Here is a 15,209-nt window from a genome sequence, read left to right as displayed (position 1 = left end):
GTGGTTAAGAGCACTGACTGCTCTTTCAGAGGTCCTGAGTTCAAATCCCAGCAACCACATGGTGGCTTACAACCATCCGTAATGAGATTCGCTGCCCTCTTCTGGTGTGTCTGAAGACAGCTACAGTGTATTCATATATAATAAATAAATAAATCTTTAAAAAAAAAAAGAACTTGTGCTTAGTATGTGTAAGGTCCTAGAGGAATACCTAGCACCTTCCCCACAAAGAGCTTCTATTAGGGCGGGAGGGAGATACTGAAGCAATTGTGCTATAAAGAGACACATGTTTACAAGTTATTATCAGGGTCAGGGAAAGCATATATAACACGGGGAACTCATTTAATGAAAAGCCAAAGAAAGGCCTCCTTTGGGAAGTAATATTTAACAGACTCTGGCAGATGAGTTGGAGGCAAAGAGAAAGGAGGAGGGGCATTCCAGCCATGGGACATAGAAAAGACAGAGAAAGGTACAGGGCTGGACTTCCAAAAGCTCAGCTTAGGAGGGGAAGCTTAGGTCATGTCATGCTCAAACTTTGGGCTGGTATTTTCCTAAGATCTAGGAGAGGACCAGCTGCAGCAAAATCTCCTGGGTGTGTATTAAAAATGAAGATTTCTGGGCCTCTTTCCCACTCTGAACAACAGGCCTTGGGGGGTGGGGTCCAAGAATGAAATTTCTGAACAAGTTTCTCTGGTGAGTTGTTCTGCACACTTCTGGACCGTTGGCAGGTTTTAGTGACAAAAATCAGAATTGTTTTTTTTTAATATTTATTTATTTATTATATATGGATACACTGTTGCTGACTTCAGACACACCAGAAGAGGGCATCAGATCTCATTACAGATGATTGTGATGTACCCACCATGTGGTTGCTGGGATTTGAACTCAGGACCTCTGGAAGTGCAGTCAGTGCTCTTAACCACTGAGCCATCTCTCCAGCCCCAGAATTGTTTTCAAAACTGTTCTTTAGTCTCGAAAAACCAAAAACAACAAACAAACGAACAAACAAAAACAAAAACAAAAAACCCCTATTCTTTAGTAGACTCGAGTTTTGAATGATTGCTCCAACTTTTGGAGGAGACTGAGAGGGATTGAGGGAGGGTATTAGTTGCCAGGATGCAGCTACAGTATTTCAGGTAAGGTGTGATTTGGCTAGGATGGGGGTGTGAGGATGGAGATGGTGGGTGTGGGGAAGTCGTGAGGTACTTCACAGGAAAAGCCTTTACTGTTTACATCAGCACCATTTAAGCATGTGTTTTATTTTACACGTGATTGTTCAGATTTCAGGGGGTATAGAAGAAGACAACAAAGAAAGTAAACATTGCTGGGCATGGTGGCGCATGCCTTTAATCCCAGCACTTGAGAGGCAGAGGCAGGTGGATCTCTGTGAAGCCAGCCTGGTCTACAAATTGAGTTCAGGAAAGCTAGGACTGGTTACACTGAGAAATTCTGCTTGAAAAACCAAACCAAAACAAAAACACCAAACCAAACAAACAAAAAAAGAAGAAGAAAACAAAAAAGAAAGAAAACATTTGGTTTATATCTCCTAGGATTTTTATGCATGCAGAGTCAGACACATGAACTTTTACATATAGTATTGGAACCAATCAATACTCTGTTTTGTTTGTTTGTTTGTTTGTTTGTTTGTTTTGATACAGAGTTTCTCTGTGTAGCCCTGGCTGTCCTGGAACTCACTCTGTAGACCAGGCTGGCCTCGAACTCAGAAATCTGCCTGCCTCTGCCTCCCAAGTGCTGGGATTAAAGGCCTGCGCCACCACTGCCTGGCACAAATCAATATTATTGTTGGGTCTTGCTTTTTTTTTTTTTCTCACATGCTTTTTTATTTTTGAAATAGGAGCTCATTTTGCTCAGCCTGAAGCTGGGTTCAAACACACTGTCATGGAGGATGACCTTACTACCTCTTTTTTTCTCTCTCTTTTGTTTTTTTTGAGACAGCTTCCTTCTAGGTAGCCCTGGCTCTCCTGGAACTTATTAAGTAGACCATGCTGGCCTTGAACTCATGAAGATCTGCCTGCCTCTGCCTTCCAAGTGCAGAGACTACAGGCATTCACCATCATCTTCTGCTTTAAAATGTGTGTGTGTGTGTAGCAAAGATGTCATTACAAGAATGTTGTTTTGTTTTTGATGCTAGGTATTGAACACAGGCCTCAGATGCTATCCACATGGTCTGCTTCTGAGCTATGCTCCAGGCTGTAGACCCATATAATTTTTACAATATTGTAGGCATTTTCAGGGATCTTAAAAATAGTCGCTTGTCTTTAAAGCTCATTACGTGACAACACTATTACCAAATTTTTACAGAAACACATTCAGGTAGGCAGATTAATTGACTGAATATATATATATATATATATATATACACACACACACACATATATAATTTTCTCTAATCATATTTCTATATGATTTTAAGTGTCTGCATGATAACTTACTGAATAGATGTCCCCTAGTTTATTGCAGATACCTATCTGATGGATATTTTAGGTTGTTTCCAACATATAAACAATCGCCTTCTATGCACATTTTGGAGCACAATATTTTCTTAGAATACATTTTCACTAGGAGAATTGCTAGGTCATTGACAAAACTATGTAGGTTTTCTAACATAGTCATGTTCAGTTCCACTGACATGTATGTGTGGTATCAAAGTTTGAGACCGGTGGTCGTTTAGGTTCTGTTCCTTTGAAGGCCAGGGACAGTTACAACCTACGCTGGCTTTCTCCAAAGAGTTTATCAAGGTGCAGCTTTGTGCCAGGTTAGGCACGGTGGGTTAGAGACTTGTCCAAGCTAATCTTTCAGTTTCGACGGTCCTGCAGGGGTTTCCATGTCCGAGGCAGCCACTAGGATTCTATCCCCATACCCTCCCCCTAACAAGGGAAGGGCGTGTTAGGGAACAGCTCAGGCCGGCAAAGATTGCACCATCCACCGTTTGAAAAGGAAGTCGAAAAAGCACAGAGAACAAAATCGTAAATCCCACACATCCAGCCCTTGAAGCAGCTGGGATCCGGGTTCTACTCATTTCATTACTTGGCGAAGAGCTCGGGAGCTCTGCCACCTTCACCCGAGCCTAACCTTGGACTGGGTATTGGGCCTTTAAGAAGCTGTCACGGTGGCGCTATTGGTCCCGCCCATCTGAGGGGAGGACCGATTGGGAGGGGAGGATTCTCGGCTGAAGCCCGAAAAAGGGGGGTCTGAGCCTATTTTTAGCTCGGGGTCGGGTCACGTGACGGGAGTGACGTCTCCGAATGTTGTTGTTGGTGGCGGCGGCGAGCGGAGCCGGAGGAGCCGCCGCAAAGATGGAGGAGCCGTCGAGGAGGCGCTGCTGCTGCTGTTGCCGCCGCTGCTGTCGCCGCCGCCCGCGAAGCCGGAGCTCGAGCCGCAGCGGGTGAGCGCGCCGCATCCGCCAGGACCCCACCTCCCACGGCCCCGGGACGCCGGGCAGCGTCCCGTCCTCCCGCCGTCGCTGCCCGCGGGCTCCCCGCGACCCTGTCCTTCCTCCCGGCGCGCGCGCCGAGCCAGCCCACACCCCCAGGGAGCGTCGCGGGGCTCGAGGACTGTCGCCTCTGGCTCGCCGCGCGCGCCCCTCCTCATCCCTCCCTTGCAGGGCTCCTTCTCTGCAGGTAAGGGAGGGGCCGATCTTTCCGCACCCCGCGCCCCGAAATGGCCCGCAGACCAGCCAGGGATGTCTGAATTGTCTCCTCCCCGGCGGCTCATAATCCGTTGCAACCGCGATTTGAGCTTTGCAACCTGGATTCTGGGCAGACCCTCTCTTCACTAGACACCCCTTTCTTGTTACTCTGAGATGAGGGGCGCAGCCCTCCCACAGTGCTTCTCCAAGTGGCGAAGAACATACCCTTAATTTTATGTCCTTGACGTCCCTGCAGGTGGAAGAGGACTGCGGGGCCCACCTTACTTGTCTGTGCTATTCAACCCCTCGCCTGTGAGGCGTTACTGCGTTTATTACCACCCTTTTCTGTCTGACACCCTGGAGCTTGGGAAAGAGCTGAGAGATGAATTGGTGATCGTTCTTGGCTAGGGCAGATCTCCCCACCCCACCCCGGCGCCCAGTTTTCATCTTGGGTTTGTTTCTCATGGGGCAGAGGTTCTAATAGTGCCTTGTTAACTTGGGGGTAGTCGGCTTCCCCCTCCCCACCTATCCCTGGGGCCCTCAGGAAGATGAGAACTGGCTGGATAAGTAATTCATCTAAGAGCTGGGGGCGGGGAGTCAGGGAGAAGGTGACCACTTGATGTCCCTGCATTTGGCCTTCTGGGATGAGCTTTGTCCCTGAAGAGGAAGGGTAGCAGTTGCAGTTGCTTTTGGTGTGTGTGTACACCCATCACTCTGGTAGTGACCACTATGCTTCTGGGTCTTGGAGTTAGCTTTGGATCTTGGGGACGGGAATGGAGAGAGGGGTTTAGGGTTCAAAGGGAGGGGAAGATAGAGCCAGATACTAGGAACAAAAGGAGGCAGGGATGGGAGATTGATCTGGGCCAGAAGACCTCTGGCTAATCCTGACATTGGGACCTGTTGGCCCTCCACTTTGGTTCTAAGGTTTCAGGCAGAGAGGATCCTCAGTCTCTTAAGCCCTCCACACTGGGACCTAGGAGCCCATGCTGGCCATAGAGATGGGCTATGGCTGAGCCGTGTTGCGGGCTCCTGCCCGTTCATTCCAGTCTTCTCTTTTCTTTCCCTTCCTAAACAACAAAGCTTGAGGAGAACTTGGTTTGCCTCCTCCTTAAGTCTTTCCTTTTCTCCCTTTCCCCTTAGACTTGGATCTGGACTAGATCTTGTTAAAAGACGGAAAGCCTGCATTAAAGAAGCAGCTCCCAGTGCCTCCTGACACACTAGGGGCAGGAGAGACAAGTCCCAGGTGCACGTGTAGGAAATGTTCGCCCTCTTCCTCAGTGTCTCCTCCAAGGAACGTGTAATCTAGAGTGGAGGGGGTAACAGTGTCACATGCACCACCCACCCCCAAGTAGCTGCAGAGATAAGAGCTTTGCTTTCCTGTTTCTTGGGGGCTGGTATCTTAGCAGTGTGCTTAGACACGGGGCTTGGGAATGGGGGTCATTGTTGTTTTTGTATGGCAGAGGAGGGGGGGAGCAGCGTTAGGAGCTGGGGGTAATGCAGTCGGTGCTGAAGTACCAGCTGCTCTTCAATAATGAATTCTTCCTACTCACGTCCCTCTGAGGAGGGGTGTCTGGAACACGGCGTCAGGCTCAGCCAGCCTGCTAGAGGACTCACTCCTGTTGGGGGGGGGTGAGGAGACAGTGAGGGGGGGCGGCAATTCTTGGCACTTTGGAGCATTGTCGCTTGCTCATGAATGAAAACCCGATGCAGCCAGTGAGGGTGCCTATTGTAGCTGACTTTGGCTAATTAAACTTTCTCTCCCTTCCTTTTCCCCTACCCACCTCACCCCAGCCCCAACTTCAGCCCTTTCTTGAATGAGAGCCCTGTCTGGTAGTGCTGGCGAAGGGATATCATCACTCTGTCTGAAGTTTTAGGGCAAACAGACCCTGTCTAATGCCCTCTGTCTCCACCTCCTCCCTTCCCCCTCTTTTTTTTTTTTTTTCTCTAGAAATAGCAGCCTCCTCCATCTGGCTTGTGCAGATGCCTGGAGCTGCGTCTGAGCAGACAAACAGAAATGGGCCGGTTGCAAAAATGAATTTGTCAGCCTGGTGCCTTTTTTTCCCTCCCCTGTTGTCTTCCTCCTTTCCCTAGTTTGGGGCCTGCATGGCTTCCATCCTCCTGGACTTCTGTTGGCTCAGCTTGGGGGGAGGCACTAGGCAGTGGAGGCTCCGGGAGGAGGCTGGGAACAGTTGTCGGCTATGGCTGAAGCTGGGAGGGATCGAGATGAGAAACTGCTGGTGCCTGGGATGGGATGTCTGGGCTTTGAGCTTTGCCAGGCAGTGAGTGTTTCAGACAAGCGAGCCCATCTTGGATGCATAGGATTTGGTACAAACTGCTAGGCCTTGTTCTCTATGATTTGGGGAGTAGCCCCTGATCTGACAGTGATCCTGGGCTGGAAGCTCAAGACTTGGGCCTGCCTCTCTCAAGCTCTTTTGGTATGTTGGGAGTGGGAGGCGTGGTGGTTCTGGAAGGGAATTTGGAGGGAGCTGTTGGAGGAACAAGATCTCTGTAGGAAGGCTTAGTGATGTGGCCCTCGGGCCCTGGTATGGCTCCGGTCACCTTTTCCTGTCTCCTTTTCCTCCCACCCTCTGCTGGAGTTTTTATTGCTGGTGAGTGGCATAGGGCTGCTGTCCTAGGATTTCTACCCTGCCTTTTTACCTTAGCAGAGCTTGTAGGTGGAGGTTCTGCCCTTCCCTCCACTCTTCCTTGCTAGGATGCCTTGGATGGAGGTAGAAGGTAGGTTCAGACCCTGGAGTAGTCTGGAAGAAGGATAGAGTTGACTATCAGGGTGAGGGGAACAGGACTCTGGGGGTGCTGATGTTGCACCCTGAGTTTCATCCAAGTAGTGGCTAGTATGGCAGCCATACAGCTCCTGGTCCCCAGCTACCCACCCATGAACGGTAGCAGGCCACTTCTCTGTTGAAGAGGGTGCAGACACCTCAGACTGCCTGTTCGTTCCTTGCCCTGCCCTAGGCAAGAAGTTAAGCCTGTTCTGATCGGCCTATGAAGGCTTTTTTGTTTCCTAGGAAGCCCTGCTGGTGGGTCTTATTCACTTGGAAGACCTATGAGCTGGGCCTCGGGGCTTAGCAGATGTCTTTTGCAGGTGGATGGGGCCGCTGGGTCCTACTCTGTGGGGAGCAATAGCATATAACTACATCCTGAGCCAACTTTGTGAGTTTGAGGAGCTGTTTCTTCTTCTCCCCAGTGGAGAAGAGCCGAAGAGATACTAGATGAGGGTAAGGGGGGTTAAGGGATGAGCTTCGTCAGCTTTGGCCCCTTGGCATCTAGTCCTCATGAGTGGCCTGCATTGGAGGCTTTTCTCATTAAGCAGATGGGCTGGGCTACTTAGACTTGCTGGCAGTCGTGGGAATTTCTGAACCTGTGTTCCTCAACCCACGGGAAAGGGTGTGAGCGGGACTGGGCGCCAGCTCTGGTGTGGGCATGGGCTGAGCTGGCCTGCCCACGCGGGCCCTGCCAGGACACTAACAGCCCCACCTGCTGCATTCCTGAACTTGGTCCCAGACCTGTACAGGTTCTTTTGTCTTTAGTCTCTGTCTTTCAGTCCTGAACCCTGATCTGAATATATCTTTCTGTAGCCCCAGAGTTCAAAGCAGCAGGCTTGGGACTCCTGGGTCTTTGTGTGTATTCCTGTGGTCCTGCCAAGGAAGACTTGGGAGGCTTCTAGGCTCCAACTGGACCTCACCCCTGGGAATCTTTGATAAGAATGGAGAGTTTTCAGATTTAATACTGCCAGGAGGTAGGGCTCTCTGGGAGAAAGTTTGGTATTAAAGTAAAGAGAGATAGATGGTAGATGATACGTGATTGGCTGCTTGAGGCCAGGGAGCGGGGAGCAGATACATGATTGACTGCTTGAGGCCAGGGAGCGGGAGCAGACTTAGGGCTTTAATGCTGGCAGATCTTGGTCACTTCCTGAATCTTGCTCTCATAGGGCTCTGGAGAGCCTGGGTTCTTTTGGAAGCAAATGAATGAGATCATGTCTGGGTGGATCAAGGGCTCCTTAGGGTCCAGGTGGGTGCTGTCTAGTGTCTAAGGCTTGAAGACAGACTGAAGGGCTAGGGTGGGGGACTCTGGTAAACTCCCGGCCCTTTACTCCAGCCTCCGGTTACTCCATTGACTTTGGTTAGTATTGGGCCTTTTGGTGTCTTTGTATGAACAGGGAAAAGATGTCCCTTATTTTGGTAGACTTTGTAAGTGTCAGACCATTGCTTGACAGGCAGCACACAGGCTGGATTTCATGGTTCCTTCCACAGAGCACAACCTGAACAGCAAAGCCTTGGGTCAGGGCCCAGAAACTCCAGTGCACTTATAGAGAGTGCTGGATCTGTTTGACTTCATGAAACACACTCCTATGCCCTCACTCAAGGTGGTGTTGGGAAAACAAGAAAGCGTGTTTCCAGACATGGGTGTCAGAGCCTCAACACATAGGGAGAAGATGCCGGCTGGGCCTGTGAGTCCCAGGGGTGCTGGGCTGGGAATCAGTTCCTCCCTGAACTTTAGCAATTTTATTATTTTTTTTTATTACATTTATTTGTATGTGTGTGTACCTGTATGTATATGAGTGTGTATAAGGCACAATGAATACATGGAAGTCAAAGGACTGCTTTCGTGAGTTGTTTCTTTCCCTCTACGACGTGAGTCAGGTTGAACTCTGGTCATCAGGCTTGGAGGCCTCTCACTGGCCCTAGTGAGTTTTTGGAGGCAGGATTTTGTGTAACCCTAAAATTACACTTATATAGTCACGGTTAGCCTTGAACTTCTGATCTTCCCAAGTTATGGGGTTAAAAGCATGTGCCAGCAGGGTACTCAGTAGCTTTCCCTGAACTTCTACCAGGGACCCCATGTCAGCTCAGCCTTTTCCCATTGCCCCAAATGTGACCAGTCTGTAGGTGCACCTGGCACTGGGCACTGATGTCTGCAGAGATCACTATGGTCATTTCCTGTCCGTTGGGCACCAATTAGGAAGAGAAGAAGTAAGAGTCTGGTCCAATGCTGTTTCCTATGTTCCCCTGGGCAGATGGCCCTCCTTCTCTTCCCTGGTACAAGATGATCACTCCAAGGTCTCCCTTGGCTCTCAGAGTCCCGAGTTAGGGACCGCTAACCCTGCTCCATCTCTCCCTAGGGATGCCGTTCTGAGTGCCTGACTGCCTCGCCCCGAAGGATGGCCTTGGATGGGCATTAGAGGCACTGCGGCCCCGGGCTCCTGTCCCGTCCGTCTGTCTGTTATCGTCTGTCTCTCTTGACATCACCGCAGCTCCGCCCCCTCCCGTCCCAGCCCCCAGCATCAGCTTCCCGCAGGCCCAGAGCCGGCATGAACTCTCCCAACGAGTCGGGTAAGAGCTGGGAGGTTGGAGAGGAGCCTCCTGGGGCAGTTTTGAATGCAGTGGGCTGTGTGGGTTTCCTGCCCAGGCCAGCTGACTGCCAGTGTCTGAGATGTCAGGGATTGAAGGGTTCAGGACTAGAGAATGTCACATCAAAAAAACCCCAAAAAACCAAAAAACCAAAAAAAAACCCAAAAACAAAAACAAACCTGAAAAACAAAAAAAAAATTCAAAAACAGAGGCCAACTGTGAGACAGACCTGGGACTCCCTGGCTGTGGGAGGGCCTAGGTCTCCCTCTGCCCCGATGCCTGAGATGGTGGTGTGAATCTCCCTGGGTAGCCTGGGCCAGTGATGGAAGTGTTTTCCTGGATACAGCTGAATGTTCATGCTACTTCTTGTGGTGGTGGCTTTTTTCCTTGCTGGAGTATTGTGTTTCCTGTGCTGTACCTTTTTCCTGGTGGAGGTTTAAAGGGCCCCTTGCCTTAAGCTCTATAGTGTGGGGATAGGAGTGGGGTTATGTGTTTGTAGAAGAACCTTGACCCTTCCTGGGTGTAAGCAGATTACCCTCTTCCTCTTGGTGGATTCCTGTGTTGGGGTCTTTGCTTCTCAGTTCCCATTGGTCTCTGCTAGGACCCTGCTGGGTGCTGCCAGGAATAGTCTGTGGGTGGGACTCAATGTAGCTGTGTTTGCGTGTGTCCTGACACAGGCCTATGAGGATGTGTCCAAATGACTCCTGAGTGCTGGACACTCAGGAGTTCCCCAGAAGGTTATAGGTCAGCATGGTCAGAATAATAACTGCCTCTTGTCCCCAGCTGTCTCCTTTTAAATAATCTGAGATGGTCGGTGCCTATCCTACTGTATGCCCAACTCTAACCCTTCCCAGCACAGCCTGTCCCTGTATCTTTTTCTGCAAGCGTAGATAGATGGATATTTTCCCTTTTAGAGAAAGGGAGGATGAGGGCATTGGATAAAAACTGAGCTGCAAGAAGCAGGTATGAATTTAGCCCCTCACTGGGAAATCCCATTCCCCAGCTACCTTCTTACTGGGTTTGTACTTCCCTCTGGGGTCTTCCTGCTCTTACATTTATTCAAACCCCTAAGGGTTGCACCAGGTGGGCTCTAGAGCTCTGGCTTCCTGTCTCATCCTCTGGTCATAAAAGGGACAGGAAGAGGCCTGATGAGTACCCATCAGTCCCTCAGTTCTGCCCTTTGCTCAGATGGGCACACAGTGGTGCTTGCTTGCCCTCTCTGAGCCATCTTTATTCCCTGCTTCACATGGGGGTTGGGAGTTGACCCTTGATCAGGGGCACAGAGGTTGCCCAGGAACATCTGTTGGTGGCTCGGGGAGAACAGTTCCCAGCTGCAGGGGTTCGTTCTCTTGCAGTGAGAGGTGAGTTACTAAGGCTGTGTTCTAGTCACTGATCGTCCAGGTTCTCCTCACAGCGGTCCTGCTAGAGCAGGCGGGAGTGTGCTTTAGCTGGAGATCTCCACTAGTTAGGCAGCTTCTGAGCTCTGGTAGGATAGGTATTCTTGGTGACCTGTCTCCTGGCTGGCTTTCCAGCTGCCCCCAGCAGGGGGAGATGCTGTCTTTTGCTGTATGGGAGGGAGCAAGAGAGAGGGGCACAGGATATAGAACTATATTTTAAGACTGTTGAGAAGCTTAAAAACAGGGCTCTTTGCCTGTGCCAAGAGGTAACCTGCTACGGCTCTTACCCTTAGTTTTTCCTACAACTCCAGGGGGCTGGCTATTCTAGTGGGGTCCAGCTGCCCTGTGGCTCAGAGACAACCACTCTGCACACAGCTTTTCCTCTTTGAGGGGGCTCAGCATCTGTTCACAAGTTCAGCTGACATCTGGGTTGGGGCTTCCCATGCCCAGAGCCCAGAAGAAGCTGGGAACTACATGTCTTGGAATTCCACAAAAATAAAGTGACTTTGTTTTCAGAGCTCATAGGTATCCACAGTGAAGTGGACACCTTGCGGAAGGCCCCAAGAAAGAAAGATTGGGAGCCCCCGGACAGGCAACAGACAGGAGAGGGTGATGTGCAGGACCAATCTCTCCCCACATCCTACTCATTCCTCTCTCCCTAGGGCAGACAGCCGCAGGGCAGGTACAGCAGGACACTTTCTCTCTGTCCCCTGGTTCCTCTCAACATAAGAACTTTTTGGTTTGACAAGTCCTTGTCTGGCTTCACCAGTGGGCTGGCTTGTGGTGGAGCAAGACAGGAAATGGTCCATCCCTACCATCCCAGAAAGTCAGCATGCAAGTTCCTGCTGAGGGGTGGCTGGTAGAGATTGAGCGATTTGCTTCTGGGCCCACCACTTTGGCCAGTGGGCACTCACTTTCTATAACTCTGGGCTGCATGCCAGTACTTGACCCTATCTACCTCTCTGACCATCTGAGGAACCCTGCTTCCCCAAAGAGGGCAGTCTATCTCCCTCTCCCTTTTTCTTTGGGCAAAGGAGGGTGCAAAGGGTGAGGTGTTCTTTATTTTTCTGGAGCCAGTCCTGTCTCTACATTCCCCTCTGTGGGGTTAAAGACTGATAGAATTTGTAGCAGCTCTGGCTTGGAAGAGCCTCCCTGAGACCAGACCTTAAGTGCCCTTGTTGTACCCTGTTCTCAGGGCCATTGCTTAGAGAGGGGACAAGTATGTGGCCTGCCACGTGATCCTGTCAAGATGTTTGTTGGTGGGGCCCTGGAGGAGGCATCTAGGTTCCTTATGCCCTGCGTGGGAGGAAGATGAGTCGTATGATAACACCTGTCTGCCCAGCACCTCCTAGCGCCCTCTATACTTTCTCTCCTTCCCTTTCCCAGGAGGGAGGGCGACTGCCCCCTCCCTTTGGGGTGACCAGAGAAACTGGGGCATGAGTGTGGGGTGGAGCCAGGAACCTTGGCGTCCTGTCTCCCTGCCTCAGGCTCTGCTACCGAGCCCCAGGGAGGGCGGGCAGCCAGCCAGAGGAGGGGAAAGTGGGTCAGTGCTGGCATGGGCAGGGGTCTGGGGAGAAGACCCTTGGCCTCCTTTGTCTATAGGTGCCTCGGCAGATTGGAGTCTGCTTTCCCTTCCTCTGCTCAGCTTCCAGAGGGATTGAAGGCTTAGGACTGGCTGATGAGAAGAGGCAGTATCAACCCAGAGGGAAAGTAGAAGATGACAAAGTGTGCATCCATAGTCTTCCTACAGTTGGTTTTAAATGAGGAGATTTAGCCAGTTCCTAACGATGCACCTGGCTCATGGTGGTTTCTGGGCCACTGACGGGTCCCAGCATGACTGGGCTCAACCAGAGGAGCTACAGGGTAGCAGGGCTGATGTTTCCTGGGCATCTCCCAGTCCAGGGTCTCTGGACCAGCCTTGGGCAGAAGACGTCTTCTCCTCCCTTTTGGTCAGGGCCCCAAGCCAGCCTTTGGGCCCAGGAAATGAGATGAAGCAGAGCTGAAGGAGGCAGCGTTGGGCTCTTCCTTCTGCCCCAGCTTCAGATGATTTGGAGGCCAGAGTGTAGCCTTGGAGGTGGGGAGGAGAGGTACTACTGGGAGAGCAGAGATTGTTCTGTAGCCCAGGCTGAGTTTGAGCTTCCTGGTGCTGGCTCTGGATGTGTCTTGTGGACTACGCCCTTGAGGAGCACTGTGGGGGATTTGTGGGGTGGGACTTGGGAGCTGTGGATGGGTAGGGATGGAAAAGTGGGCAGGATGGGGGGGGCTATAGCAGGAAAGCTTGAGGTTAGATGTTAGGAAGACCTGTTACCTCATCTGCATCTCAGAGGAGGAGGGATGCTTGCTGTCCCAACCTAGACCTATCCTGGCACATTTCCTCAGAGGCTTTTGGGAATTGCATTGAAGATGGAGACTTCTCTCGCTAAGGCGTAGAAGTCATGCTAGCGCCGGCTGTTCTCACTGAGCCCTGGCCTTTGAGTGCCCGTGTCCTCAGAGAGTTGTGAAGAATTCTCTTTACCAAGTTTAATAGCGTAAACCAGTAGACCCAGCAGTGGAAAGGCTGAATCAGGAGGATCATTGTGAGTTCAAGGCTAGCCTTGGCTACAGAGTGGGAACCTGTCTCAAACAAAAACAGGGAGACTTCTTTTGACATCAGGCTAGTCTAGGGTCTCAGGGACTTTGCTTTCCATTTGCCGTAGCTGCTCTCCTTCCTGAGCAGGACTCCCTTGTCTCTCTCCTGTGCCTGGGGCAGGTAAGAGTGTGCCAGGACAGGGCTAGCCAGCCCTTCTGGTTGTTCCCAGCGTGGGTGGGTGGAGCCCCTTCTGGGAGGGGCTGCTGCCCACGGCTTTTTGGGCTCCCTTGTGTCTGCCTGTGACTGTCACTGGTAGAGCCTCTGGTCTTCCCCTCTCTTGAGAGACCAAGTTAATCTGGATGCAGCTGGGGGAGGGGCTGTAGACAGGTGATGTTTTCCAGCACCAAGCGCCTGGATTGCACCGGTCTTCTACCTTTCCTTCTAGAATCTGTCTTGACTGTAGCTTCAGACTCCTCCCACTTTAGTTCCTGGTCTGCCACTGGGGAACAAACCCCAAATCCCCAGTCTGCATCTCACCATGCTTGGAAAAGCTTGCCTCTACTACCACCCTTGTGTGTTTTCCTACCTGAGGGAGGAGGCCCCCATGGTACCTTGGCAGAAGCTCGGAAGATGGGTTTCAAGAATCACAGCCACCATGTCCTTGGTTGGACTGCTTCTCCCAGGCTCCTGACAGGAGAGTGAGGTCATCCAGTCCAGAGAGAGGACAGGTGTCCCTGGCTCTGTGCCTGGAGTGGGGGGCAAGGAGGGGCTAGGAGGGGTCCAAAATAGTAACTGTGACGTCAGGAAAGGGGAGGAGGCTACAGACCCAGGAATAACCAGTCTATTAAAAGGCTCCAGTGAGGTCAGGGGGCCAAGTGGGATCTCTTTATCAGTGGGAGGGAGGCACAATCCAGGAAGAAGGGGGAGGCCAACAGTAGGTGATGCTGGCAGTGGTACCAGTTTTGATGGTACGGTGGCCCAGTGGCCCAGGGAGGTGGAGAGCTGGGGCTACTCCACCAGACCAGGTTGCTAACAGCTTTAAGACTAGCTGGAGGGTCTCCAACCCCAAGTCTTCCTGTTTGGGCGCTGGAGGTCCTGTACCTGGGGCAGACTTGTGTATTTCTCCCATGGATTGTAGAGATCAGTACTTCAGACCTCTGGTTCCTATCACATGAGCCTCTGTATGGCGAGAGTGACTTTCATCTTCCAGTACCTCAGTTTCCCCAGCTTGGCCTCTTGCTGGTGGTAGTTGTTAGCATTAAAGGCAGTGATGTTTGCGGTTTGTGGTGCTCTCAGCTGGGTGCATTGCCAGGAAAGCATTGATTGAGCTGAGAATGGGCAGGTGCTGTCCAGTCCCCTGCTTGGGCTGGGCAAAGCCTACCCAGAAAATCTCTCTGGTCCCTGGAGAGAGGCCAGAGGTGGTACTCTAGAATGGGTGGGAGAGCTGCCACCCTGCTGCTATTTAGGGTCTCCTTTGATAGTAAGAGTGTAGAGAGGCATCTCCCAACTCTGTGGGAAGGCAGAAGTTATACAAACTCCACAGGCTGTAAGGAGGAGGTGTGAGGTTAGACCAGGTGGTTGGGTGTCTGTCACCTCTCCCTAGTCTTTCTGATTCCTTTGCTCGCTCTGCACAGAAAAGGGGAAGATAGAAGATGCAGGCTGGCTGCTTGGTGTCCAGTCCATTGTTTGCCCCCAGCCGTGGCCAAAGCTGATCCCAGATGCATGGGTCCTCTGCCTGCACCCTTCTCTAGTCCAGCCACTGGCCACCCAGGTCTGTGGCCTTGGCCCTGAGTGCAGGCCTCCCTTGCCCCCCTCCCCCTTGACTGGCGCTTCCTCCTGGGGTGGAACGCGCCTCCCCCCATGGGGCCTCCGCCAGGCCTGGGCTCCTGGCAGCCAGCCGGCGGCTCCCTGAGCATGCTCCACCTATTTATAGACAGGGCCCTCCCCCAACTGCTATTTCAGTCTCCTGCCAGCTGCCGGCGGCTCATTCGGGGAGGAGGAGCAGGGAGCCAAGCCCAGAGCTGTCACCGGTGGCTCTGGGAGGGAACACAGAGAGCCTGCCTGCCCACTGAGCTCCCCTTCCTGTCCCTTGAGCACCCAGCCGTAGCCCAACTCCTGGAACCTTTGGACAGACCTTGGTCCATGCTCCTGTAGTGGAGAGCAGGCCTGCAAGCTTCATTAGCCTCCCTGCGTCTGCTGCCTCCGGAGCGCCCAGGCCGGATGAGGTG

The 15,209-nt window shown here is 51.8% G+C and overlaps 1 protein-coding gene across 3 annotated transcripts in view; it reads left to right on the top strand.

Annotated features, from left to right (window-relative positions):
- The first annotated feature begins 3,235 nt into the window (after positions 1–3,235).
- Positions 3,236–15,209, top strand: part of Hdac5 (histone deacetylase 5) — a 34,632-nt gene continuing 22,658 nt past the window's right edge. For 2 of the 3 annotated variants that reach the window (XM_028780713.1, XM_028780712.1), the window contains exons 1-2: positions 3,236–3,403; positions 8,787–8,997. In XM_028780713.1, coding sequence (XP_028636546.1) covers positions 8,976–8,997 — 22 coding nt within the window. In that variant the 5' untranslated portion in view covers positions 3,236–3,403; positions 8,787–8,975. The remainder of the gene's footprint in view (positions 3,404–8,786; positions 8,998–15,209) is intronic. The other variant, XM_028780714.1, reaches the window with a different exon arrangement.

The sequence above is a fragment of the Grammomys surdaster genome, unplaced genomic scaffold, assembly GCF_004785775.1.
Source record: "Grammomys surdaster isolate TR1022 unplaced genomic scaffold, NIH_TR_1.0 371, whole genome shotgun sequence".
Lineage (NCBI taxonomy): Eukaryota > Metazoa > Chordata > Mammalia > Rodentia > Muridae > Grammomys > Grammomys surdaster.
The sequence above is the reverse complement of the archived record's forward strand: the minus strand, read 5'-3'. Positions and strand labels throughout refer to the sequence as shown.